Raw genomic sequence first — 27,547 nt, 5'->3', positions numbered from 1 at the left:
AAAGGCGTGTGTTGTTTTCCTAACCTGTAACCTGTGTGTCTGCTCGTAACCTCTGAGGCAAAGCAGTTCTCTTAACAAAGTGCCCACGTTCAGCCCCTAGACGGTCTGCACCTGCTTAAATGAACCGGGTCTTTTCAGACAGGAGAACAAAGTGGCTTCTTGTAGAGACGGGTGTACTGACCGACACGTGACACGTCCATGATTCAATCTGTGGTGGCTCTGAGATCGGCGCGCATGCCCAGCACTGCCTGGGACCATGTCTGACATTCCCCCCGAAATGTCTGTTTGATAAAGACATCCTTGGGACAACCGGGAAATTTGAACATGGACTGGGAATTATGTGATGCTAAGAAATCATTCTTACAGGTGAAGTTCCAGTAGGCTGGTTTATATAAAAATTAGAGGGAATTCCCTGACAGTCCAGTGGTTAGGACCCCGTGCTTTCACTACCAAGGGCCCGAGTTTGATCCCTGGTCAGGAAACTAACATCCCATGAGCCATGCAGCTCGTACCCACCCCTAGCCCCCAAAATTATAAAGTCGTTAAAGTACACTTCCTTCTGCTATTAATCCATTACCTTCACAATAGGAGCTGGAGTAACTTATATTAAAAAATAAAATGTAATAAAGTAGAAACCACTGAAAAATAATAAAAATACAATAACACATGTAAGAAAATTAAGTGAAAGTTGCTCAGTTGTGTCCGACTTTTTGCGACCCCATGAACTATACAGTCCATGGAATTCTCCAGGCCAGGATACTGGAGTGGGTAGCCTTTCCCTTCAAGAAAACTAAGGAAGACTACAATTAAAACAAAAATCCTGGATTGAAGGAACTACATTTAAGCTTAAAAATTGAGCTTTTATTGGGGTTCAGTCTTTTTACTTAAAGGAGCTCAAATCCCCCAACATTCAAACAAGGGAGACAGCCTGGATGACACACCCCACCACTGGTTAACAAACTGGAAGGTGTGAGAAGAGAGGGAGTTTGGGGTGTCTCTGATGGCGCTGTCATGACACGCCAGGCAGACTCCAAGGGTCCGTAGGCTGTTGGCAGCACACATCCTGGAAGGAAGCCACTTCCAAACGCCTGCTATTCAGGACGGAGCCCTGGCTTATCCTAAGGTGGTGACAGCCTGTTACAAAGCAAACTCCAGAGAGCACACCCCTCCCTGCACAAGCCCGAGTGGTGGCTTCGGGCTCCCAGTGTCGCTTTGCTCACCTGGCGGCTGTGACGTGGGGGCTGTGGCCTCTTGGAATCCATCTCCGGCCTGATGCGTGCTGCCCTGGAGGGCGGACTGCTTCAGCCTCTGGTAGGCTTTCGTTTCTACAGGTGAGAAAAAGGCACAGATAACAGGACACCCACAGGCATGAGAATGAAGTTGGACCCTTACCTTACATCACACACAGAAATCAACTCAGAAAGGATTAAAGACTTGAATGTAAGACCTAAAACTATTCAGCTCCGAGAGGGTAGGAGAAGAGCTCCAGAATTTGGCAGTGATTTCTTGGATACAGCACCAAAAGCACAGTCAACAAAATACAGACAAACAGGAAACAACCCACAGACCCTTTGGTCCTTCTCTAAGTGGGGAAGACTGCTGGGAAAAGCACTATAGAGAGGTCCCGTGAAGGACCTGAGTGATGCAGGCTTTCCCGCTGCCTCAGGTCTCAAGGCCTCGTGGGTGAAGTGGAGAAAGGAGACTTAAGAGTTTCAGCAGTGACACAGCAAAACGGCCCCCATGCTCCCCACAGGGCCACAAACTACGGGGGTTGCCATGGGCTGCATTCCTGCTCCTGCTGGTTGTTTAAGAACTGAACCACGAGGCCCTTGTTACTGGTTAAAAATTACCGAAAGGAGAAAAAACATAACTTACCTACTCAGAATCACTCGAGATAAAAAACAAGCATTTAAAATGAGCATCCTATTTTGGAGTAGTAAATGCTATCTAATTTAAAAAAGTACAGATCAGGGATTCTATTTTGAAAATAATAAATTCTAAGGAAACTTTTTAAAAAATAAAAACATTGCTGGGTTGTGAAATCAGTGCACACTGGAACGTGTATTCTGAAAACTTTACTAAAGAAAACAGCAGACGCAGCACATGCAGAAGGGGAAAGTAAGTAAGTGTGTGTGTGTGTGTGCGTGTGTGTGTGTGTGTGTGTGTGTGTGTATAGAAGTGACCTGGCCCATTGTCCCAGGGCAACTCGGACAGGAGTGCATCGTAATACTCTGATTGATTCTAACGTTCTTGTCACTTCAGAGTCCCTGTAAGGCAACCTGGGGCACGGGTAAGGTGTTAACGAAGTCAAAGGTGGGGTGTCTGATTTCTGAACAGGTAAAGAATCACTGTAAATGAGATGAACATGCAGTTGTGAAGATCAACCAAAAAGTTTTTCAGCTTTTATGATACAAGTCCAGACTTTAATGACCATGTGCTATTTCTGCATTCATTTAAACTTATTTGGGCATGGCAAAGAGAGCAAAGATGGAAAGAATTTTTTTTAAAGAGAAAGAAAGAAGAAGGAAGAAAGAGAAGGGAGCAGCCTCTGGGTGAACAAAGGCCCCTGGTGGCTGGAGCTGGAAGCTGGGCTCGTCTGTCTACCGTCTGAAGGGAATCGTTTCACTCCAGCGAGCCGGCTCTCAGGTTTCTCAGAAATCAAGAACACATGTTATTTATCTTCCAGAGAGAATTTTTGTGCAAAACTTCATGTTACTTGTTGCGAGGTGATTTCAGACTGGCGGGTGGGGTGGGGATTAAGCATTCTGTCCAAATATGAGACAGAATGGATCTCCTTGCTTGCCTGAGCCTGGGAGGGAGGGCTGGGCAGTGAGCAGCCTCGGTGCAGGGACCATCCTAGCGCCTGGAAATCAGGGGCCATGGTCACACGCCCCACATCTCCCTCGGGTGCTTGCTGCCTGTCCTACGGGGAGGACTCCAGAATCTCTCCCTGAGCTGTGTCCACTGTCCACATACAGTGGTTTGAAGGGAGAAAGCTAACGTTTCCCACCCATTCAGCCTGAGCCTGCCTCCTTCCTAACCCAGCTCCTCCTTGGCATTTGATCCTTAGACCTCCTGGGGTCCTTCTCCGAGCAGAGTCACTGGTGGCCCCTGGACAGTTTTTATCTGGGATGTGGCAGCCTGGACCTGAGTAATACAGGGTTGGCAAAGCTAGCTGAGGGCCTCCGGGGGCACTGCCTGCCCTTACTTCTGGTGAAAGCTTCTGTAAATGGTTTCAGGGCAGAGGGAGATTTAAAGGTGAAAGGATTAGCTGCACTCACTGGAGGAACAGACACTAACTGAGGCAGGACCAGCGCCCCCAAAGCAGCTGGAGGGGCTGGAGCAGCGCTCAGGACGCCAGTCCTTCTCCCCTCACTCTTTAGTCAGAAGAGCTGCATAAAACAGCAGCCCAAGCACTGAGAGATGACCCAGAAAGGAAAAACAGAATCAAGGTTTGGTTTTAAAAAAAATGACCAGGAGAGGCTGAAGGCTATGCAGCCTGTAGAAATAAAGGCCGAGAAGTTTCAGCACCTGGATCACAGATTCTGCCACAGACAGCAAGGACGGGGCAGGGTATACGTGCAGATTCTTGGGGGCCGGGCAGGACCACACATGTGACTCTGGCCAGACAACGGAGGAGGGAGGTTGGGTCCTGTGGCTGCAGGGCAGCAAGGGGACAGGAGGGGATTTGCGTCCTGTCTTGGGGGGGCAGACAGCTGTCTTGTGGCCACAGACGACAGCTTCCAGGTGAGAAAATGGGCCTAGTCTTGCCAGATTTCTGCCTTAAGAAAATTAAAACACTGCCCAGGCCACTTAGAACATACCTGCAACCCTGAAACCAGAGGGCAGGGAGAGTTTCTTTGTTCACTGAATGAGGCACAAGCACCCCTAGAGACAAACCTCAGCCATGGGACACAAGCTGGATGTCAGGGCCAGCTTTCCCCGCTGAAGGACCCAGCAGAGCCCACAACACAGCAGCAGGGAGGCTGCAGCAGTCCCCTGGGGATTTCGAAGGAGCTGCCCATATCAAACAAACCAGATTTCAGAATCCTTGGAAGCAAGAGGACAATTTTTGCTAGTGGTGCTCAAACAATTCAGACCCTCTTCTGGAAGAGCCTAGAAGACCTGGCCAGGATTTAAACATAATAAGGCAAAGCTACAGACTTGAATTTGTGGCAATCCAAGTCCAGGTTTTTCTGGAAGAAGGCAGTGAAGAATCAATCAGTTGAAGGCTGCACACTGCAGCCGTGCATATTCAGTTATTAAATGAATGAGTGAGCAGATGCAGGAAAGGGAATAAAGCTGGAGGTTCCAGCTGGCCTGTTATGAATAAGGTTGCGACAAGGGTCCTTTGCACCTTTTCAAGGTGCAAAGACCTGAGACCTGAGTCTTCACCACTGCACAGACCCTGTAAGCCTACAAATTTGAGGACTGGGTGGCCCCTTAAGGCTTCACTTTGTAGCCTGTGACTCCCAACTCCACAGAGATACTTCTTCCCGTCAGTAATATCAAACTCTCAAAAAATATTGAGTAGTGCAAACAGTTATATAAAACAACTATTTCTAAAAACACAATATGCTCGGATACACACAGAAATAGCATACATGCAAGCACAAGCGTGCAGCTGTGAGTTGCTCAGTCAGGCTTCTCTCATATACTCAAAGTTGTGTTGAGATGGGGAGTTTCAAAAGTAGAAAATATTGCAGCTTAAAATACAAAATAAGGCAAGGGGTCCAGGGGGTTAATATCTATCCCTGGCTATCAATTCCAGGCTGATGACACAAGATAAAATTATTTTTCCCTACTTGGTCACACAAGCTGGCTGAACCCAATCATCTATCTTCTTGCAAAGTGGTGAAGGATCCCTGAGATTGTTTTCTTTTTCCTTTTTGATATTCATTTTGTGTCTAGAAAATGGGAACCAAGAAAGAAAATGAAAATGTGCTGAATAAAGGGAGGCAGGAGAGAGATGGCGCTGAGGAAGAGAGAAAAAGCCCCAACTTCTTATCTTTCGTTCTCTTTTATATGCAAATGTACACCTGCTAAAATACTTTTAAATCTACAAATAAAAAGAAAAGGAAAATATCTGATGAACAAGTGCCTTTAACAACCCATTACAAGAGCCAGATAAACACTTGGTCCCCCAGCCTCTGAGGGGTGTCTCCAAGGCAGAGGGTCGGCCTGGCTTTCCAGGAAATCCCTGGTGAAGAAAGAGCTGGGTCCAGAGAGGGAATAACAAAAGGAGATGCGAACAATGCTATTAGCGCAGCGAGAAGAGCGACCTTGAACCGAGAAAGAACCGGGCATCTCTGAGCCAGGGAGGATAATTGCGATTCCTGCAGGAAGCATGCAGAAATTCTAAACTTAAATTCAAAAAATATTTTATGTCCCTGGGTTTCCCAGTGCTGTTGCTTTTCATGTGTTTCTGCATCCAGGCCGACTTTTTATTCACATAGTGCTAGATGCAGCAAACCCAGCTGTTTTTGCTAAATAAGACAAAAATTGTGGGATGGAATACTAAAATTAATTCTAAAGGTAAACATTATTACTGAAAACCCAGAAATCACTTGTCTAGTAATCTCAAATTAAAACAAGAAAATATTAAGGATAAGGGTGCTTTCACAATTCTGAAAATACAGAAAACTCATCTATATTTAAGGATTAAAAAAAACAACAGAACACCACCTGTCTATGTGAACGTAAGGTACACAGGTTGGCTCCATAACCAAAATCACTTGTCCTATGTAGACTGCCACGCCGCCAGCAGTCCTGGGCCAGGGGACCTCTCAACCCGGGCTTCTTCTCTGTTCTCGCACGAGATGGCTGATGCTCAGAGAAGGGAAAAGCTCCTCCTTCCAACCAGTTGCCTACAGATGCTTCAGAAAAGAGGTGTTTCCATCACATCCTGAATTTCTATGGGACAATTCAATGGTTACACCTGAAAATAAGTGCCAGGCTGGTAACTGACCTTTAGTGAATGTTTAAAAACCGAACTGAAACCGTTTTGCTGATGCTACTTCACACAATAATTCATAATCACAGTGCCAGCCACGTAACACTGCTCAGTCACGGGAGGTGAATTTTCAACTCTTGAGGTCATGGAATATTTAACTTTTGAGTCATTTTGATCAGGAAGTTATATCTTACTGGCATAATTAATAGTCCTTAAAAACAATATTTTTAGTCATTTGCACTCAGTGATTTATAAGATGAGAAGAGTTGGAATGAAGACTCTTTATTATCCTAATATCATGATATTATAATATCAGCATTATCATCATCTAGAGTTGGGCCAGGAGCGATCATGTAGGTGATGACCCAGAGGCGACAATGTAAACTAGGATGAAGTCCCTCCCCTGCCAGGCTGAATAGTGCTCCTCCCAAATTCACATCCACCCAGTACCTCAGAAGGGGACCTGCTCTGTGAACAGCATCTGTGCCGATGCACTCGGTGAAGTATCTCAGGATGAACTCATCCTGGATTCACTCTGGACACTGACTCTGCTGACTGGGAGGGCACTTCCCACTGGGAAGAGGACACAGAAGCCCAGACACAGAGACGGCAGTGACACGAGGCTGGAGGCAGAGACCGGGGTTGTGCCATCACAGACCTGAGGCTGCAGCAGGCCTGGAAGGATGCTCCCGGCGCCTTCACAGGGCACTGCTGCCACTTTGATTTTGGACTTCTAGCACCCACAGGTGTGAGAGCAAACAGGTCTGTGGTTCTCAGTCTGTGATGCTTTGTCACAGCAGCCTTTGGAAAGTCACACCCTCCCTGAGCCCTGACTGCATCGAAGCATCTAGAGCCTGACCTCCCCCCCTTTCCACTGGGGTCTCTTGCATAAAAGAAGTGTGGTTCACAGGATAACCTACAAGGAGGGTTCAGCTCTGAGGCTCCCTGCTCCATGGTTCTCAGGCTTAGGGAGTTGCCTGGTGTGTTACATACAGACTGATGCCTGGGCTCACACCTGGAGGTCCTGGGGTACCCAGTTCAGGATATGGCTGGTGCACAGGTTGGTCCAAGTGGGATTCTGCTGGCAGCCTCTGAGCAGAATTTCTCAGGCACTTCTGAGTTCATTCTTGGGAATGTATCCGCTTAGGAGCTCTTCCAGAAGGTGCCCTCCATTCCTCCACAGCCACAGTAAATGGGTGCTGCCAGCCTGCAGCATATGAAGTGAGGAGTTCTCTGCTTTCATGAGCAGCAGGCCCCATGGTGAAGCCATGGCAGCCTGACTCCTACCACAGACACAGGGCCACCTGGGCAGGGCCAGGGCCAACCCAGCAGCAGACAGTGCTTTCCTGGCTGCCCCAGGCATGGCATCTGGACCTGACTAGGCATCTCCAGGACAGAACAGGTGCGGTGCAGACTCAAGACAGGCTCCGGAGTGCAAGCGCTTTGCCATTCGCCTTCACAGTCCTGTCGTCACTGCAGTTTTCTCTCCCAGGATATCCCAGGATAGATCCAGTCTCCTATGACGATGTGGCCATCGTCCATTTCCAGCCTTCTCCCATTCTGTGGTAAAGCTCGAGCAATGGTGCTTGGGGAAGCCCTGCCCAGTGTCTGACAGCACCCTTCAAACCTAGGCTGACCTCCCACAGAGCTTCTAAAGGGACGGACCACAGACTGACCTGGAATATTTCAGCTTGCCAAAGAATATCAGTGAGAAATGGCACAGTCAGGCAACCACTTTCAACACAGCTTGACCAAGAGAATTGGTGTCAAAAGAATGAGAGGCTGAATGGACATTCTTAGAGGCTTAATCCTCTTGAGATAAAAGCTGAGAGCCCTTTTCACATGGAGCTTAAGGAGATGAGTTTTGCCAGGATGGGCACGTGGGTGGGAAAAGTACTGGTGGAGTGACTGATGGAAAGAGACGGTGTGATGGCCTGAATCAACAAGCACTTAAAGGAACTCCTTTACATTCTCATTTTCATTCATTTATTTGACAAAATGAGTGCCCACTGTGTGCCAGATATTGTGTCAGGGGCTCTGTTTTCTCTGACACTTAGCATAAGCTGCATCATTTACTAAATTAAAAGTCACCAAATTCTCAAGGTAAATTGAGTATAAATACCAATAAAATTACCAATGGGGGAAACTTCCCTTTGGGGGTGCGAGTGGTTCAGAGGAAGACTTTCTTCATCTAGACAAGCATGGCTTCATTCCTGGCCTAAGTGCTCCAGGGAGATACTGCCCTGATGGTCCTGTACTTCTTGTGGTCTCAGGCTCACCTAGGGGTACAGGCTAACCCTGCTTTACAAGGGCCACCCCGGGACTGTCTGCACTCAGAAATCCTCGCAAGTTGCCCACCTCTCCAGGCTTTGTCCTTCATCGCTCTCAAGAGCATCCTTTCAGGGCTCATCTTTTGTTAAGTTACAAGCTGGTATTTTAACTGATCCAGACGCCCTGAGGCAGGTGCCTCTCTTATACAACAAGAGAGGCTGGCTGGTGAGATGGATGGACTTTTGGGCTTAAATACTTAAGTCTGAGTGGCTATATGGCCCGGGGCTCCAAAATCACTACAGATGGTGACTGCAGCCATGAAATTAAAAGATGCTTACTCCTTGGAAGGAAAGTTATGACCAACCTAGATAGAATATTCAAAGGCAGAGACATTACTTTGCCAACAAAGGTTCGTCTAGTCAAGGCTATGGTTTTTCCTGTGGTCATGTACGGATGTGAGAGTTGGATTGTGAAGAAGGCTGAGCGCCGAAGAATTGATGCTTTTGAACTGTGGTGTTGGAGAAGACTCCTGAGAGTCCCTTGGACTGCAAGGAGATCCAACCAGTCCATTCTGAAGGAGATCAGCCCTAGGATTTCTTTGGAAGGAATGATACTAAAGCTGAAACTCCAGTACTTTGGCCACCTCATGCGAAGAGTTGACTCATTGGAAAAGACTCTGATGCTGGGAGGGATTGGGGGCAGGAGGAGAAGGGGACGACAGAGGATGAGATGGCTGGATGGCATCACTGACTCGATGGACATGAGTCTGAGTGAACTCCGGGAGTTGGTGATGGACAGGGAGGCCTGGCATGCTGTGATTCATGGGGTCGAAAAGAGTCGGACACGACTGAGCGACTGATCTGATCTGATCTGATGGCCCTGAAAAGGACTCTCAATCTTTCCAAGTTTGCTGGGCCATCTGGAGAACTGTCTGTGTTCCTCCAGGGTTGCTATGACGGTTAGAGATGTTAGAGGCTTAGGAGGGTGAGGACCCAGTCTCTGGCTGTCTCTGGCCATCCCTGGATTCAGCCGAAGTAGAGGTGTGACATATATGCAGATTATATACTATTCTTGTATAAAGAAACCCACACACTCATAGATAATCCCCTTAACCTTTGATTTCGACCTGGAATCTTTAAGGTGAACAACTATACTAATGAAAGGGGTGGACTGTGTTAGCAAGCAGATCAAAGGTTCGCTCTTGTTCATCCGTGGTTCATGGATGGATGTCTCTTCCAAGTCCTCAGCAGGTGCCTGTGCTATGTGAGCAGCCAAGGGTCTGTGTTCTCTGGGTGCAGCTCTGTACCAGCTCCTAGCTCCCCAGGGGAGCTGCCTGGCCCCCACCACGAGGCACCCACCACACACCATACAGGGACATGGGGCCCTCACCAGTGAGGTCGCCAGGAGCCCTTGCAGCTGCCGTTTGGGCCTCTTCTTGGACGGTTTCTTCATGAATATAATGAGAAGTTCCCAAAGTCCGTGAAGCTCTCTTCAAGATTCCTCTCTGATGAGGTAATGTCCTTTGGATTCAAATCTTCATTTGCCTTCTGATGTGGAAACTTCTGGCAGAAATGGATTCAGTGGGAGATGCTGTCCATGAGGACCCGTGTCAGCGCAGGGCTGGGCGGTTGCGAGTAGCTACTGTATCTCCAGGAAAGCGAGCTGCTGTCAGGATCCCAGGCCGGAGGTGCCCGGGTGCCCCTCTGGGACCATCTCATGGTTACTCCCTCTGTGGCACCGTGCAAGCCCTCCCACTTCTCCCCTCTGGGTTTCACACGTGAGGTTCCTTTTAACTAGATGCACAGGGATGAAAATGGTACGGCCAGTGGGGCCGGTGCAGAAGACCAACATAAGATGCACACAAAGATCGACGTAAACCACAGCTGACGTGGGCTGCGTGTCCAGTACAGGCTTAGTGCCTTTACACTCCCGACCTCACCTCACACACCATCTGGCTGGGCAGGAGGTCTGCTTTCCCAGGTCAGAGGCTCAGTGGGTGAAGAAACAGAACAGGAAGTAAAGAGCTGGTGACAGCAATGGCTGATGCCAAAGACTACCACATTTTCTTAACCCTCCGAGGGCAGCCTTGAAAATGTTCCTTTTCTTTGGAATATTCTAGAAGGACTGCAGCCTGTACAGATGGGGAAGCCTCAACAGAACTATTACAAAGGGGGAGGATTCTGTCTTAATTCATACACCTGCCTTACTTTGTTGCTGCTCAGTCTGACTCTTTGTGACTCTGTGGACTGCAGCATGCCAGGCCTCCCTGTCCCTCACTATCTCCCGCAGTTTGCTCAAGTTCATGTCCATTGTGCCAGCGATGTTATCTAACCATCTTAACCTCTGTCACCCCCTTCTTCTTTTGCCTTTAATCTTTCCAAGCACTAGGGTTTTTTTCAGTGAGTTGGCTCTTCGCATCAGGTGGCCAAAGTACGGGAGCTTCAGCTTCACTATCAGTCCTTCCAATGCCTTACTTTACCAAAGGCCAATCTCCAAATAATCATGGCAAGACACAAACATTAATGAAGAGATCAAGATCAAGAACTCAGAGATCAAAGCAGCTGTAACGATAGATACAACCACAGCAGAGCAGAGCTGAGGCGCCCAAGGCCTCTGGCAGGCACGTGCTGGGAGCTGCCAAGGAGGGGGTGGTGGTGGCTGGGGCAGAACCACGATGTTCCCACTAAGAAGATGCTTTGGACAGCTTTTTCACATTTTCCTGGTTATGTTATGTCTATTTCTTTGGCCTGTAATAGGCACAAAGAATTTTTTTTTTTTTTTTTTTTAGCTGCCAACTAGTGACAGATCTGGAGAAGGCAATGGCAACCCACTCCAGTACTCTTGCCTGGAAAATCCCATGGACGGAGGAACCTGGTAGGCTGCAGTCCATGGGGTCGCAAAGAGTTGGACACGACTGAGCGACTTCACTTTCACTTTTCACTTTCATGCATTGGAGAAGGAAATGGCAACCCACTCCAGTGTTCTTGCCTGGAGAATCCCAGGGACGGGGGAGCCTGGTGGGCTGCAGTCCATGGGGTGGCACAGTCGGACACGACTGAAGTGATTTAGCAGCAGCAGCAGTGACAGATCAATGACAGATTGTTGGAATTATAATTTAATTAAAAAAAATCTTCACGGAAAATAACCTGTATTACTTTGAGGCACATCATACCTCTTCTTGCGTGAAGAGAAGAAAGATTTGAAACACTGATACTTAACTACCTCCTCTCTTACTAGGAAATTCTGAGATATACAGAGGACACACTGGAAGTTATGGGGGTGGGGCTAAGTGACACGGGTGATGGGGTGAAAGGGCGCAGACTTCTGGTTATAAAGTCAGTAAGTCCTGGGGACCGAATGCACAGCGAGGGGACTAGAGCTAACACCGCAGGACTGTGTACCTAAACACTGATGAGATAGGAAACCTTAAAAGTTCTCAGTAAAAGAAAGAAAACCTGTAACTACATGTGGTGACGGACACTAGCGAGGCTGACTGTGCCCAACATCCTGCAGTGTCTACGCACAGTGACTCATCACGCTGCCACCTGACACAGTATAATGTCCCATGCCAGCTCGCCCTAAGTTAAAAAGTCCTCTGGGAAAATCACACCTGTACTAATGTGGGAATACCGACTCACCACAGGGGGGTCTGGAAAGAGTGCTGAGCAGACAGGGATCGATAGGAGACAAGGGGACTTCCTGGTTCCCCAGGGTTCCCCAACAAGCCCTTGTGATTTGAACTGAAGCAAATTCAGAGGTCGTTAGATATCCTGCACTCAAAGGCAGATACAAAAGAAAAGCACCCAAATGACCTTCTGGATGTCTGTAGTTTGGGAACATCTACACTTTTATTAATTTTACTAATAAAAAAACAAACAGGGGACTCTATCAGAGTTTTCTCAAAATGAAGAATAAAAATCCAATAAACATACCACTGGGAAAATATTTCAAGGAAAAGAAAACCTCTGTATTTTGGAGTGAAATATTATCTGATGCAGAACATATACAATAATTGCTCCACTATAAACTCCTTTTTCAAAATCGGAGTTCATTGCAGACACATGGGTTCAGAATTCATCATCAGGCCATGAATCGTACTGCCATAAAAGAAACTGTTCTCTTTGCTGATAAACAACAAAACTAACTCATATGCAGATGCATGCCTCAGTATCTCGGTGCAATGGTGTATTTACTTGTATAAATATTTAAAGTCAGACCTTTGAATTTATAATGAAGTAGCACACCACTTTACAAAATAAGGTACTAGTAAATTTAGATGTATGACAAATAGAATTCTGATCAGAATACTAATTGCTGCTGTTGATATTCTAAAACTAAAAAAAGTAATGACATTCAGATTTCATCTAAACAAGCCGAATACATGAGCAGAAACCTTAACATATCTTAACGAAACCTTATTGCTAAAATTTGTAATTGATCAGATGGGCTTTGTAACTGAGACACAAGCAAGCTTCCTGTCTGGCACATTTTTTCCTGCTCTTTTTTTTTTTTTTTTTTTTTAATAATGATACAGTCAATTATTATAAGAAAGAATAGAGGAAATCAGACACATCTGTAGTTGGCCATATAATGACTGGTGTCCCCACGGGGACTTGCCTTTACACACAGAGGCAGGCGCTGAAAGGCTCATGGGGGTGGGACACGCTCAAGCACAAATGTGCAACAATTCTGAAGGACTCAGCAGACCTGAGTATTTTCCACCTGTTTGTGTTAACCTAAGGTCACCACTCCGGGAGTTGGTGATGGACAGGGAGGCCTGGCGTGCTGCGATTCATGGGGTCGCAAAGAGTCGGACACAACTAAGCGACTGATCTGATCTGATCTGAAGGTCACCACACTCTCAGGTTGGAGCTCCTGCTCCAGCACATGGTCACTGAATCTGCCTGCTCTTGGCGGAGTCCATGAACACAAACCTAAACTGTTCTGCTTACAGAAGAAAGTAAAATCCCAGGTCCTCAGGCAGCCGTCAACTTACCTGAGATGGGCATCCTCGCTGCCATGCTTTCTTCTGTGCTCTCTTCTCTGCTCTCGTCTTCTAAAAATGGAACAAGTGATAATAACAATGTATTTCAAGGTTATACTGACAGAACCGGCCTTTGTTTGGTTTTTTAGTTGCCATTCCTTTTAACTGCACTGCTCCCTACCTTTTCTTTTTGGTTAGTTTGTTTCTTGTCTGAAATACACTGTGCCTAGAAGAAAGCCTATTCAAAAGCTAAGATATCTCTATGCTGCTTTCATGCAAAATAGTTTAGCCTGACATTGATCATATTTGGGTGGGGCTTAACATACGTGGGCCTCAGGTATAGCACATGTCATCAACTTCTGACCTCATCCCAGGCAGCTCACGTCCCGGACAGCTGACAGTGGTTTCCTGACACATCTTACCAGTAACACTAAAATAATCACCATTTCTAGAGACTAAAAATTGGTAATAAAATTGGGGGGGGGGTCATAAATTCATGGCTTCCTAATCATTTGTTTAGACTTTTATAAGGCTGTATTATAATTTAAAAGAATATTTATTGATTATGAGTAAATTCTATTAAGTGATATAAAAAACTTCAAAGTACTTCATGGAATTCATTTTAATGGAATCATCTCCATCTTTACGGGATGATCAAAAAAGTACCTAATGTCAGGTGTTAATTCTGTTAATATTTCATAGCTTTATAAAAACTAGTTCCATTGGAAATTTAGCAGAACTGAAGACCTACAATTAGGTTTCCCATTCTTCTCGGATTTCAGGTATTTTCCTGAAGTGGAAGGTGGTATAAAACGAGTAATGTATCACACATACTGAATCACAGGCATTGCTTAGCAGCTTTATTTTATGGGCACACTTTGAGAAAGAGGGTGGCACGCTGATTCTGAGTGCAGTTCTGCTGTGGATGAACCCTTAACAATAGCTACCTTGTTCCCTTGTAGTAACACCTTTGGGCCACAGAGTGGGTTTTCCATTCCTTATTCCACTTTCATCACTAGGAGTAGATGGCAAACTACAAGATGACTTGCTGCTGTGAACAGCCAACCTGTTGTCATGCTCTTCTGTGAGATCTTTTTTCAATAACGCAGTTGCCTATAGGGTTTAAAAGCACGCACAAAAAATTAACAAACTGTGGTCACACTCCCCTTGGTCTCAGAGATCAGCCTTCAAATGTTATTTTACGTCAAGCTTTACTTGAGATTTGTCTCCTGACATTTAAACTACATGAAAATGTCAACTCCTCCAGCTCAACTCCAGAAAAATAAATGACCCAATAAAAAAATGGGCCAAAGAACTAAATAGACATTTCTCCAAAGAAGACATACAGATGGCTAACAAACACATGAAAGGATGCTCAACATCACTCATTATCAGAGAAATGCAAATCAAGACCACTATGAGGTACCATTTCACACCAGTCAGAATGGCTGCGATCCAAAAGTCTACAAATAATAAATGTTGGAGAGGGTGTGGAGGAAAGGGAACCCTCTTACACTGTTGGTGGGAATGCAAACTAGTACAGCCACTATGGAGAACAGTGTGGAGATTCCTTAAAAAACTGGAAATAGAACTGCCTTATGATCCAGCAATCCCACTGCTGGGCATACACACTGAGGAAACCAGAAGGGAAAGAGACACGTGTACCCCAATGTTCATCGCAGCACTGTTTATAATAGCCAGGACATGGAAGCAACCTAGATGTCCATCAGCAGATGAATGGATAAGAAAGCTGGAGTATTACTCAGCCATTAAAAAGAATACATTTGAATCAGTTCTAATGAGGTGGATGAAACTGGAGCCTATTATACAGAGTGAAGTAAGCCAGAAGGAAAAACACCAATACAGTATACTAACGCATATATATGGAATTTAGAAAGATGATAACAATAACCCTGTGTACGAGACAGCAAAAGTGACGCTGATGTATGGAACAGTCTTATGGACTCTGTGAGAGAGGGAGAGGGTGGGAAGATTTGGGAGAATGGCATTGAAACATGTAAAATATCATGTATGAAACGAGATGCCAGTCCAGGTTCAATGCACGATACTGGATGCTTGGGGCTAGTGCACTGAGACGACCCAGAGGGATGGTATGGGGAGGGAGGAGGGAGGAGGGTTCAGGATGGGGAGCACATGTATACCTGTGATGGATTCATTTTGATATTTGGCAAAACTAATACAATTATGTAAAGTTTAAAAATAAAATAAAATTTAAAAAAAGAAAATGTCTTCAAGATAAAGTAACACTAGGCTATTTTCCAGCAGAATTTAATTCTTCACGATAATTTACACTCACAAGGAGATGTTTTCTGTGGACTGTAGTGTGGTATCTTTTTACTTGGGAAGGATGTGTGTGAGCCATGACTAACTCTGTTAACCCAGGTGGTACATCCCAGATCCATTCTCTCATGGCCTGAATTCTGTCTTTCAGGCACGTGAGACAGAATTGGTTTGGCTTGAGGAGATTTGGAAAAATGTGACCTTACAGTATCCTCATTCTTCAAATGACCCCTGAACTTTCTCCAAAAGGAGGACGGTGGAAGGACTTAGGGGCTGAGGAGGGTACACTGAAGCAAAGAGAGACCTGACCTCGCTGGAAACCATAACCTTCAGTCAAGGATACGGATACTCTGCACTTTGCCACCAAGTCGGCCAGGGAGCTCAGGAAACTCAGTGGCCACACAGCCTGTCTGCTTCCTCCAGGCACAGAACGGTCTTACCTGTGCCACTCCAAGTGTCCTGGGCAGGGAGGTGGGTGGAGATCTGATCACAGCCAATGTGAGACATAGAGAAAATGTGGCAATTAACAGGATAGGTTAATAGCTGTGACACTTCACATCTGGGTCAGCATTCTTCTCTTAAGAATTAAAAATACACTGGTGACCAGAGCTGAACAATCAACACAATGTCACCGTCTGGCTGCCAAGGCACATGTCTCCCTCTCCCCCATTTGGAGTGGAAGACTGCTTAGTGGTGCCGACCTCTCCCTGGGACATGATGGCAGCAGTAAACCTACCGTGTGGGGAATGGACCTGAGACCCTGCAAGTGAATGTGAAGGGGAGCTGGGCACAGCCTCTCCGGCCATCTTCTATCCAAGCGTGAAGTGGTAACAAGGTTAGTGTCAAGTGAACAAAGGGGAAGATTCTACTCTTTGCTTGTCATCGTGAAAGGACATGACACTTTGACAGGGAGAATCATTGAGGCGGAAGCTCAACGACTCAGCCTGGTGAGTTTGGCCAAGGCCACTGTTATTGGCCTGGACATCCCAGCAAGGTGCTTGCCTTTGGCTTTCCCCTCATTTCGAGATCTCCACCCATCCTGATCTAATCGAATCTGTTCCTGTAGAGAGCGGGAGCCTCCTCTGTGCACCCAATAATCCTGGCTATTTGGAAAGCATTTCCGAAGATGAACAAAAAGAATTGGCCTAGTCTCTGCAGTTAAAGCTGTAATTTCCTTTTCCTGATATTTAAAATAATCCAAACATTATGACAGGGCCTCAAATATGTATTTCTTATTTGTATTATCATGAGACTTACCTGGTGGCTCAGATGGTAAAGCGTCTGCCTACAATGCAGGAGACCTGGGTTCAACCCCTGGGTCGGGAAGATGCCATGGAGAAGGAAATGGAAACCCACTCCAGTACTCTTGACTGGAAGATCCCATGGACAGAGGAGCCCGGTAGGTTACAGTGCATGGGGTCGCAAAGAGTCAGACACGACTGAGCGACTTCACCTAAAGCACCTTTGTATTATCTCATACAATAGCTGTAAGTGATAATTTCTTAGCATGACTTCACAATAGCCACCGTCTGAACCCATGGTTTAAGAATAAAGTTGTTAAAAGCCTGTTGAGGGTTTCTACACTTTCTACTGTGCAATGTGCAAACAGAGGAGACTGTCCTGGATGGTCAGTGACTCAGACAACTTCTCACTAGTCCCTGGTGATGACACATAAGCTATCTGTTTTACACGTCCCTTTCCTACAAGAACTTCTTTTGTTTCAACTGGGTTCCACCTGGGCTTCAAAAGAACACAGACTAAAGTATTATAGCTACAAACGTCTTTCTAACAACCCCTTGTAAGCTTGGTGAGAGTACCACCAATGCCATCATCTCTACCTGGAGCCCTTTTTTAAAATTTTTACCATGGTAAGTGTTGGGCATTCTACAGGTTTCATTTATTTTGTATATTTTATCCCATTTATCGTTACCTACTTAATACTCATATCTCTGGGATTTCTCTTAGCTTTTTGATAGGAACATTAAAGATAATTCTAGAGGTAACTCCTCAGAGATAAGTACTTTATATCTATACGGGTTTTGATGGATGGTCAAATCACAGCATGAGAATGGTTGATCTGATTCTGCTGGACCATGAGGCCAACAGAGAGGGCAGCAAATCTGCCCAGTGGGTCATCTGCAGAGGAATTCACAAGATAAGTCCCTCACAGGGAAGGAATCATGACAAGTTGGGATAGAAACAAAAGTCAGCCTCAGCTAAGGATGGGTCAGAAGGTCCATTCAAAGGATCAGTCAAAAACAACTTATGCAGAATCATAAAGAACACCTGTGATACCTACTCAAGATGTGTGCAGATCTTTGAAAGGGTGCATTTCTAAGAAGGCCCCAGACGGAAGGAGTTTGCAGAGTGACGCTGACAACATGAACCCATACCTGCAAAGGAACCAAATCCCAGAGCAAGCTGCCATGCATGTGCCACCTGGGACTGAAGGGCTCTGCAAAGTGGGACCTTCTATCTGAAAAATTCATCAAAGATGGACCTTCTGATGGTGTTTATGAATGGCCCATGCTTGGGTTCCATCTGATCCGTTAGGCAATAAAGGCTTTTTCTCCTCTCATACATTTGGAGCCAGTCTGGTACAGTGAGGAGGGGTGGGGTGGGGGGCTGGATACTGTTTCATGGTTTTCAGCAGTCTGCAGCCTAAGTCAATATCAACAAACTAGTTCCTCAATGTTCTAACCTTCCCAGGAGCCAGGAGAAAGCACTTAGAAATTCAATGCCAAAGTATACACTATCTGCAGGATGAGTGAGGAAGACATCTCCATATTTCAGATCTCATGGAACATAAACCATCCTATGAATTACATTCAGCAGGACACCTAGAGTTAACTGCCTCGATTTCTCTAGGATTTTCTTAAAGTTCAGTTTAAATGCAGATCTTTCTAAGTCTAGAACCCTAAAAGTCACCTAGGCTAACTCTAAATTTATATCCCCAAACTTAGCAATTGTGATATTCAAATGCAGAAATTGATAAATGAAGATATTAATGGAAGAGGCTTGTATCCAAACACCATTAAGAAAAGTGAGGGATGAAAATCAAACTGCTCAAACTATTATAGCAAACAGAAAAAATTTATATAGAGAGTTCTCAAAAGTCAGCAAGAAAAAATATGACTAACCTGATAGAAAAATGAACAAAGAACGTGAACTGGCAAATTTTATAAAAGAAAAAATACAAAAGGCTAACAAACAGGGAGAGGAAAGAGTTTGATCTCAGTTGTAATATAAAGGTCAGTTCAGTTCAGTCGCTCAGTTGTGTCCAACTCTTTGCGACCGCATGGACTATAGCACGCCAGGCCTCCCTGTCTATCACCAACTCCCAGAGTTTACTCAAACTCATGTCCATTGAGTCAGTGATGCCATCCAACCATGTCATCCTCTGTCATCCCCATCTCCTCCCACTATCAATCTTTCCTAGCATCAGGGTCTTTTCAAATGAGTCAGCTCTTCGCATCAGGTGGCCAAAGTATTGGAGTTTCAGCTTCAACATCAGTCCTTCCAATGAACACCTAGGACTGATAAATATCCTTTAGGATGGACTGGTTGGATCTCCTAGCTGTCCAAGGGACTCTCAAGACTCTTCTCCAACACCACAGTTCAAAAGCATCAATTCTTCAGTGCTGAGCTTCCTTTAGAGTCCAACTCTCACATCCATACATGACTATGGGAAAAACCATAGCGTTGACTAGATAGACCTGTGTTGGCAAAGTAATGTGTCTGCTTTTTAATATGCTGTCTAGGTTGGGCATAGCTTTTCTTCCAAGGAGCAAGTGTCTTTTAATTTCATGGCTGCAGTCACCATCTGCAGTGATTTTGGAGCCCCCCAAAATAAAGTTTGTCACTGTTTCCACTGTTTCCCCATCTATTTGCTATGAAGAGATAGGACCAGATGCCATGATCTTAGTTTTCTGAATGCTGAGTTTTAAGCCAACTTTTCCACTCTCCTCTTTCACTTTCATCAACAAAATGATGAAAGATCACTAAAGAGTGATGAGCTCTTTAGTTTCTCTTTGGTTTCTGCCATATGGGTGGTGTCATCTGCATATCTGAGGTTATTGATATTTCTCCCGGCAATCTTGATGCCAGCTTGTGCTTTATCCATCCCAGCATTTCTCATGATGTACTCTGCATATAAGTTAAATAAGCAGGGTGACAATATACAGCCTTGATGGACTCCTTTCCCACTTTGGAACCAGTCTGTTGTTCCATGTCCAGTTCTAATTGTTGCTTCTTGACCTGCATACAGGTTTCTCAGGAGGCAGGTAGGGTGGTCTGGTATACCAATCTCTTGAAGAATTTCCCACAGTTTGTTGTGATCCACACAAAGGCTTTGACATAGTCAATAAAGCAGAAATAGATGTTTTTTTGGAACTCTCTTGCTTTTTCAATGATCCAACGGATGTTAGCAATTGGATCTCTGATTCCTCTTCCTTTTCTAAATCCAGCTTGAACATCTGGAAGTTCACGGTTTAAGTACTGTTGAAGCCTGACTTGGAGAATTTTGAGCATTACTTTACTAGCGTGTGAGATGAGTGCAATTGTATAGTAGTTTGAGCATTCTTTGGCATTGCCTTTCTTTGGGATTGGGATGAAAACTAACCTTTTCCAGTCCTGTGGCCACTGCTGAGTTTTCCAAATTTGCTGGCATATTGAGTGCAGCACTTTCACAGCATCATCTTTCAGGATTTGAAATAGCTCAACTGGAATTCCATCACCTCCACTAGCTTTGTTCATAGTTATGCTTCCTAAGGCCCACTTGACTTCACATTCCAGGATGTCTGGCTCTAGGTTGGTGATCACACCATTGTGATTATCTGGGTCGTGAAGATTTTTTTTTATAGTTCTTTTATGTATTCTTGCCACCTCTTCTTAGTATCTTCTGCTTCTATTAGGTTCATACCATTTCTGTCCTTTATTGTGCTCATCTCTGCATGAAAAGTTCCCTTGGTATCTCTAATTTTCTTGAAGAGATCTCTAGTCTTTCCCAATCTATTGTTTTCCTCTATTTCTTTGCATTGATTGCTGAGGAAGGCTTTCTTACCTCTCCTTGCTATTCTTTGGAACTCTGCATTCAAATGGGTATATCTTTCCTTTTCTCCTTTGCATTTTGCTTCTCTTATTTTCATAGCTATTTGTAAGGCCTCCTCAGACAACCATTTTGCCTTTTTGCATTTCTTTTTCTTGGGGATGGTATTGATCACTGCCTCCTGTACAACGTCACGAACCTCCATCCATAGTTCTTTAGGCACTCTGCCTATAAAATCTAATCCCTTGAATCTATTTGTCACTGCATTTGTGTCAAATGAACACACAAAAAAATTGGCTGTCATCTGCACTTCTGAATTTGGTGTTCAAAAAAGGTTGATGGTATCCGGTTTCATAAACAGTGCAGAGAACTGATATTTTCATCCATTCCTGGTAAGCGATGACCCTGTCAGGGTGAGTTCTGGCAGTGCAGAGCATAAGCCTGGGAGATGCACAGACCTAAGATCTCTGACCTAAGAGATCTACATCTAGGAACTCATTCTCAGGAAACAGCATGAGAATCTGTAAAAAAATTGAGCTCTCAAATATTCTTTGAAACTTTTTCACTAGAGAAGAAATTTAAAACAACTTAAAATGTTCAATACCAGGAGCCTGGTTAAAGAGACAGTGGAAGGGCCACACAGGGGTCTCTCTCTGCGCAACGGTCAGAAAGGATGGAGAGCATGTGATGATGTGAAAGGAGGTTTCCCTGTGACATGGTGTGGGGGCAGGTCACGGAGGCCATCCACACACAGCACAACCCATGTTGGTCAATATATTAAAGACCACACATCTCAGTGTCAACAAAGTTCTATACAGAGAGCTGGGGAACAGGCAGTTGTCTTGTCTTCTTTCTGTTTACCTTAATATTTCAAGTTTGTTTTTTTCCTGCTATGTTTTTCAGAAAAAGAAAACATATGTTAGCTCTACAAGAATACGGTTTCTGCAATGGGTGGTATAGAGAGAAAATGAATGTGAAAACACTTAATAAAATAAAAAACCTTCATATGGAAATCAATGTTATTAATGCAGATACAGAAGAGCAAGAGAATGAAAAACCAGGGATGTTGACAGCATGGCTATTCCCCTCATACACAGATTTAACTGACCCTTCCTCAAGAACCTTGCAGACCAGAAGTAATTGTTCAGTGTCCAAACGGAAGTACAAGTGTCATCACTGAAGCTGTATGTGGGTTATAGGAGAGGAAGGAGACGGTATCAAAGTAGCAATGAGAAGAAAGGGGACGTATTCACACGAGCCAGTGAACGAGTAGTCAAGAGAGGAGGATGGCACCCCAGGTCACCATTTAGGGAGGGGGTGGGGACTCCCAAGGCTGATTCCACATGCTCTGTGAACGACACCGGTGGGCTGGGCTGCTTTGCCTGTGGACGCTTCCCTGGGTGTAGGTAGGCACCACTTAGGAGAAAAGCAGTATTAATGTACTTGGTATTTTAATGAAGCACCCAACTCATTTTTTTTTTTTTCCACATAGAGTAATTACAGATTTTCCTGATTTAAAAGCATGCAGCTCAATTATGTAATTGCCTAATAGGTTATGCGGGTGCTGTGGATCTTATCTAGTCTCAGGGGGACATAATCCGAGTTTCGGCGGCTTTAATGATGTATTTACTCAAGAGACGGGATTGACTCCAGCTGACAGCGAGGGACCCACAGGTAAACATCATTTACATGTGGCTGTTTAATTAGCCATTTACCCAAGAGATCAAAGTAAATATTTCTCAGCTTCATTAGACTCTTAATCAAATGATTTCTACTAGAGCTTTCTTAAATTTTGAAAATCTCTTACTTAAAAATTTTTTATCTACAGAGAAATATTTAACCGTATTATTTACTAAATATATATATGGTCTATACAGGACAACAACTCAAAGACACTTGACTGTGCTGATTTGTGACTGTCATGGTCCTACAGCCCAGAAAAGCATTCTGTCCTCACATCTGCCAGGCTTGTCCTGCCCATGTCACTCAGGTGGCTGAGTCTTTAGGGCTGTGCTTTTTTTCAGTCACAACCTATTTAGAAACTGCCTGCTTGCTTCTATTTATAAGGATGGGTTTTGTCATTTATTTATTGGTAATTTTTATGGTTGTCACTAGATAGTGATTTAAAAAGGAACAAAATACCTACTAGGGGAGGTAGAAGGTTATTTGACTAATGAGCTATCAATTGGGCACCCCTCTTCCTATTAATTATGGAGTTATTATTTGAAAAATTATGAGTGAACTGGTTGTCTGGAACTTGGAATATGTTTTCTAATATAAACATCACCTTAAAAAAAAAAGACAAGGAGATGGTAAATGGCAATACTGTAGACCAATGCTTATTTTGCCCTTGATGTGACTGAGATATGATGTATCTGCAGTGAGTATGAATGGAGAACAATGCTGTTACAAAACAGAACTAAATACAATGGATAATAAAACCTGAAAACAAAATCCTTATTAGGATCTACATTTATCAACAGATATGAAAAAGAATCTAAAAAGCAATGGTTCTGTTCTTCCTAAAGAACACAGTTCTTTCTTCAAGAACATTTACACGGACAATGCCATACCACAAACAAGACAAAACTGAGGGTTACTGAGTCACATGCAGCGCAGTAAAATGAAAATGTGCTCAGGAAGGATGTGCACAAGGTTACCTTTGAAAAGGGCAGGATCTGTGAGGGGCACCCAGGGGCTGTATCTCTACCTGCAATAATCCACTCCAGAAGGAGAATGGGGAGAAAGGAGACGAGGAGAGAGAGAAGAGCAAGGGTAGGAGCAGAGGCAGGAGCAGAGGAGAGAGGGGAGGGCAAAGGGGTGGGGAACTGCAGAGTGCAGGGGTAACACACATGCAGACGTGGGTCGGTGGCTTCACTGTGCCGCTCCATGTGTGTATGTGTGAAATGCTTTTTAAAAAGTCCTTCTACTCTTTTCTAATTAGAGGACTGGGGGAGGGGGTGTTGGGCAGGGCTGAAGGTGCTCTGAAAGGCTGGAGGGCAACACAGAGGCTCTGGACAGGGCTGCAAAACAGGCTGTGGCTTTGGGACAGAGGGGCAAGGACTGCCTCCAGAGGGGGCTCCTATGGAATCCTGAACTTTGTGCATAATCAAAATAAAGAAGTATTAAAGCCAGAAAACTCTATGTTATATAGAGAGTTAAGCATGTATAAGGGTGAAAACATACTTGGAGGGAATTCCCTGGTGGCCCAGTGTTTGGGACTCCATTCTCTCACTGCCTTGGGCCTGAGCTGGATCCCTGGTTAGGGATCAGATCCACTAGCCAGATGGGCTGCTCTGGACCTGAGTTTCTGCCCTCCAGCCCCACCCACTGCACCTCCCTGGGAACTGGCTCCATGACTCTGCTCCAGCATGACCTGCTCTACCTGTGCAAGTGCTCAGTCCACTCCCGACTGTCCCGCTGAACCACGGCTGGGTGCATCCTTGGCTGTCCCCCTCCCAGTCCACAGGGACTAAATTCCCTGAGGCCCCTCCTGCAGCTCAGCTCAAGGGACTCTGTGGCTCTCAAACTCTGCTGAACCCATGAACACCTCTCCTGAGCCGGGCCAGACCCTGTACAACTTCTGTTCCCTGTCCCCAGGTGTAGTCTGCTCCTCAGCCACAACAATGGCTCTGTTTCCTGGGAAAGTGTGCACTTTCTTGACCTGTTCTTTGGCCCCTAAGTCCGTCACCCACCCCCTCAGAGCCTGCTGAAATCCTGCCTGGCTTTTCAGAGTCACCTTCGCATGCCCCTTGGCTCCCTCAGACATCAGGTCTGCCCTCCTTGCTTCTCCAGATGCCTGGCTCCCCTTCTGGAGGGTCTAAGCCCTCTGCCATGTTCCCACTGCAGACACCCACTCTGCCATCCCCCAGAGAAGGGGCTGCATGGGATTTCTCTCTCTCCCCCTCATAGATCTGGGCTGCTGCCTAATCCACAGAAGTGGACAAATACATATTTGCTGAGTTGACAAAAATGACCACACAGTATGTTTAAAGGATGGTGTAGAGAAAGAAAACCAGAATTCTCCAAGAGGCTCCTGAGCTCCCTGGACAAATGTTGCGGTAGGTATGTTTAAATAGGTTACCTACAGGCCCTGAGTTAACTAACCTTCTGTAAGAAAGGACCTGAAATGTATACACAAAACACTATGCAAAAGGTTTGAGATCAAAGTTCATCCAACCAACCACAAAAGCTCACTTACAATTTACATTTTTCAAATATGTTAATCATTGTTAAGGATGTTAACTATTTTCTCAAATGACTAACTTGTACAATTTGAAACTTATTTTAAAGAATAAAAAGTATTAACCTTTGTCCTCTGGTCCAGTTTGCTGACCAGGAAAACTCCAGACAGCTTCGCTACTTCCTCTTCTTGGACAAAAGTATCATGTCCTTTCAGGGCAGCAATATGTTGACCCGATCGTGTCCTTAATAAGCCTGAGGCTGGTGTTTGTTCAAACCTATGAAACACAATTAGGAGTCCATTAGACATGTGCAATGCTGGGTGACTTATGAGTCCTATATTGTTAAAGGTCCCCACAATCATGATAGCAGAAGACAGATTACACAGAAAAGTCTGGAACCTAATATAATCTGGGATAAGGGGATTTCCAGAGTTCAGGTTTCTTTTTGGGGGGTAACTTTGATTTTATTTTAGTTACAATATCATTGATAGATGAGAATTCTCAACTCTGTCTGCACCCTGGGACCACCCGGGGGGTTTTGCATCATCTAGGTACTTCATGCCACTGCTTCAGAGTTCAGGAAAACTAGTCTGCTGGTGGGGAACCCAGCAAATTGAGACTTTCTTTAAGACTCTCAGAGCGATTCTGACGTGTGGCCACTGTTTCTAACTAGTGCAGAGGTGGTCAGGCTCCTCTTAAATGTAAAGCAAACAACAGTTCATATCTCCACTTCAATTAGTTTATTCTTATTATACTCGTGCAGTGCTTTCATTATTTTTTTTAATAAGTTACTATTAGGAAAAAGTCCAACATAAGCCTATATTGCTGCCTATAATATAGTATTTAGATATTAAACGGAAGAAAAATGTGCTATATTTCAGGCCGGGGACAGGAAACACATCAGATGAGCTTGGAGCACCTTGTCCCAGGAAGGGAGGAAGCTCTCGGACCCTGAGTTGTGTGAACAGGCCTCAGGGGTTCTGCCAAAGAGGCACCCACTGGCCAAAGACGAGACAGTGTGAGAGCCAAAAGAACGATGACTAACATGGACTGGAACGCGGTGCATGTATAAAAATACATGAGTTCATTTAAAAGATAAATAATAAAAAACCTTTGGATTCAGCCTTGAAAAGGAAGGAAATCTTTGTCACATACTACAACACAGATGTACTACAACATGACATTCTACTCCATTATATAAGCCAGTCACAAAAAAACAGTGTGATTCCACTTACATAAGATGCCGAGAACAGTCAAATGCAGAGGCAGAGTAGAGTGGTGGCTGCCAGGGGCTAGGGGAAGGAGGATTGGCGACTTGTTTAATGGGGACAGAGCTCCAGTTCTGTAAGACGACAAAGCTCTAGAGATCTGATGCACAAAAATGTGAATGTACTTAATGCTACTGTACACTTAAAATGGTTAAGGTGGTAAATTTTATGTTTATGTGTGTTTTTACCACTAAAGTATCAACAAACCAACCTTTGGATACTGCTAGAGAAACAACCTGTTACTCCGGAAACTGGTTAAAGAAAGGGATGGAGTCAAGCATTTGTCCTGCCTTTGTGGTCAACAACAAAAAACACAAATTAAAAAAAAAAAAAATTCAGAGTTACCAAGTAGTTGATGGGAAAAGTTTTTTCAATTAATAGATGCAAAGAAAGGGCTGCATTAGAAAAGTCACTGTTCTCTAAGTCCAAATTAATGAATGCACCTAGGAAATGATCAGAATGTTGAGGAAACGGCATGATGGAAGCTTTGAATCAGAGGCACCCGTCTGCCAGTGCCCAAGTCCTCAGCCCAGTCCTGGGAGCACACGCGAAGGGACACAGTCACGTGCTGCCTGAGGCGGTGAAGAGAGAAGGCCCAGCACTGCCTGTGAGGGCGTTCTGCCAGAATTACCTGCCTGGAATATAATTCTGGAACCTGATCCAACCAGCAGTTTACAGTTTACATTTGGATCCTGATTCAAAGACTGCAAATGTAGACAGACTGCTTTTGAGAACACCAAAGCAAACTGACAAGGACTAGGTAACAAAGAATTGTCTTAAGTGGTCAAGTATTAAATATTTGTACGTTAGAGATGTATTTGTGAGAGGAAAAAATGTTGTCTGTCTTAAACTACTGAAGAAAAAGTGTGGGTGAGGGAAAGATAAAAAAAAAAACTAGCAAGATGTTGACAACTGTGGGTCTGGGAGAGGGTACGTGGGACTTCATTATATTCACGCCTACTTCTGTAGATGTTTAAACATGTCAAAGTGAAAGTCAAGTTGCTCAGTTGTGTCCAACCCCCCTTTTCTACCCCATGGACTGTAGCCTATCAGGCTTCTCTGTCCATGGGATTTTCCAGGTAAGAGTACCAGAGTGGGTTGCCATTTCCTTCTCCAAAACATGCCAAAGTATATACTAAAAATCTGTGTACTAATATGTGCAACTTACTTGGAAATGCATAAAAATAACAGATTGGAATTGATGGATGGATGGATGGAAAACAGATTTGGGAGTGTAATAAAATGTCAGTGGTAGAAACTGGGTGGTAGGTATGTTGGCATTACAGTTTTTCTCACTTTTCTGTATGTTTCAAAATTTTCATAATAAAATGGGGAAAAAGTCTAGGTGTAATTCAGAACCTTTGAAAATAAATCTTAATTGTTATAAGATTTGGCCTGATCTAACCCCTGCTTTTCCCCAAGACTTGAATAAAGTGGGATGCACCACTGGAATCCTTGAACTTATTTAAAAACTTCCCCAGATGATTCCAAGGTTCCTGGCCAGTCTGGTAGGAAGGCCCTTGAGCAACTTGTCTCTCC

At 44.6% G+C, this 27,547-nt stretch overlaps 1 protein-coding gene across 2 annotated transcripts in view; it reads right to left on the bottom strand.

The window, feature by feature from the left end:
* Nucleotides 1-27,547, bottom strand: part of KIZ (kizuna centrosomal protein) — a 93,447-nt gene that overhangs the window by 13,677 nt on the left and 52,223 nt on the right. For both annotated transcript variants that reach the window (XM_019973258.2, XM_019973257.2), the window contains 4 exons: nt 24,866-25,016; nt 14,156-14,321; nt 13,221-13,280; nt 1,221-1,325 (listed from right to left, as the gene is read on the bottom strand). In XM_019973258.2, coding sequence (XP_019828817.2) covers nt 1,221-1,325; nt 13,221-13,280; nt 14,156-14,321; nt 24,866-25,016 — 482 coding nt within the window. The remainder of the gene's footprint in view (nt 1-1,220; nt 1,326-13,220; nt 13,281-14,155; nt 14,322-24,865; nt 25,017-27,547) is intronic.

This window comes from Bos indicus, chromosome 13 (assembly GCF_029378745.1).
Source record: "Bos indicus isolate NIAB-ARS_2022 breed Sahiwal x Tharparkar chromosome 13, NIAB-ARS_B.indTharparkar_mat_pri_1.0, whole genome shotgun sequence".
NCBI classification, from domain to species: domain Eukaryota; kingdom Metazoa; phylum Chordata; class Mammalia; order Artiodactyla; family Bovidae; genus Bos; species Bos indicus.
This window is presented reverse-complemented; position numbering and strand designations above follow the sequence as displayed.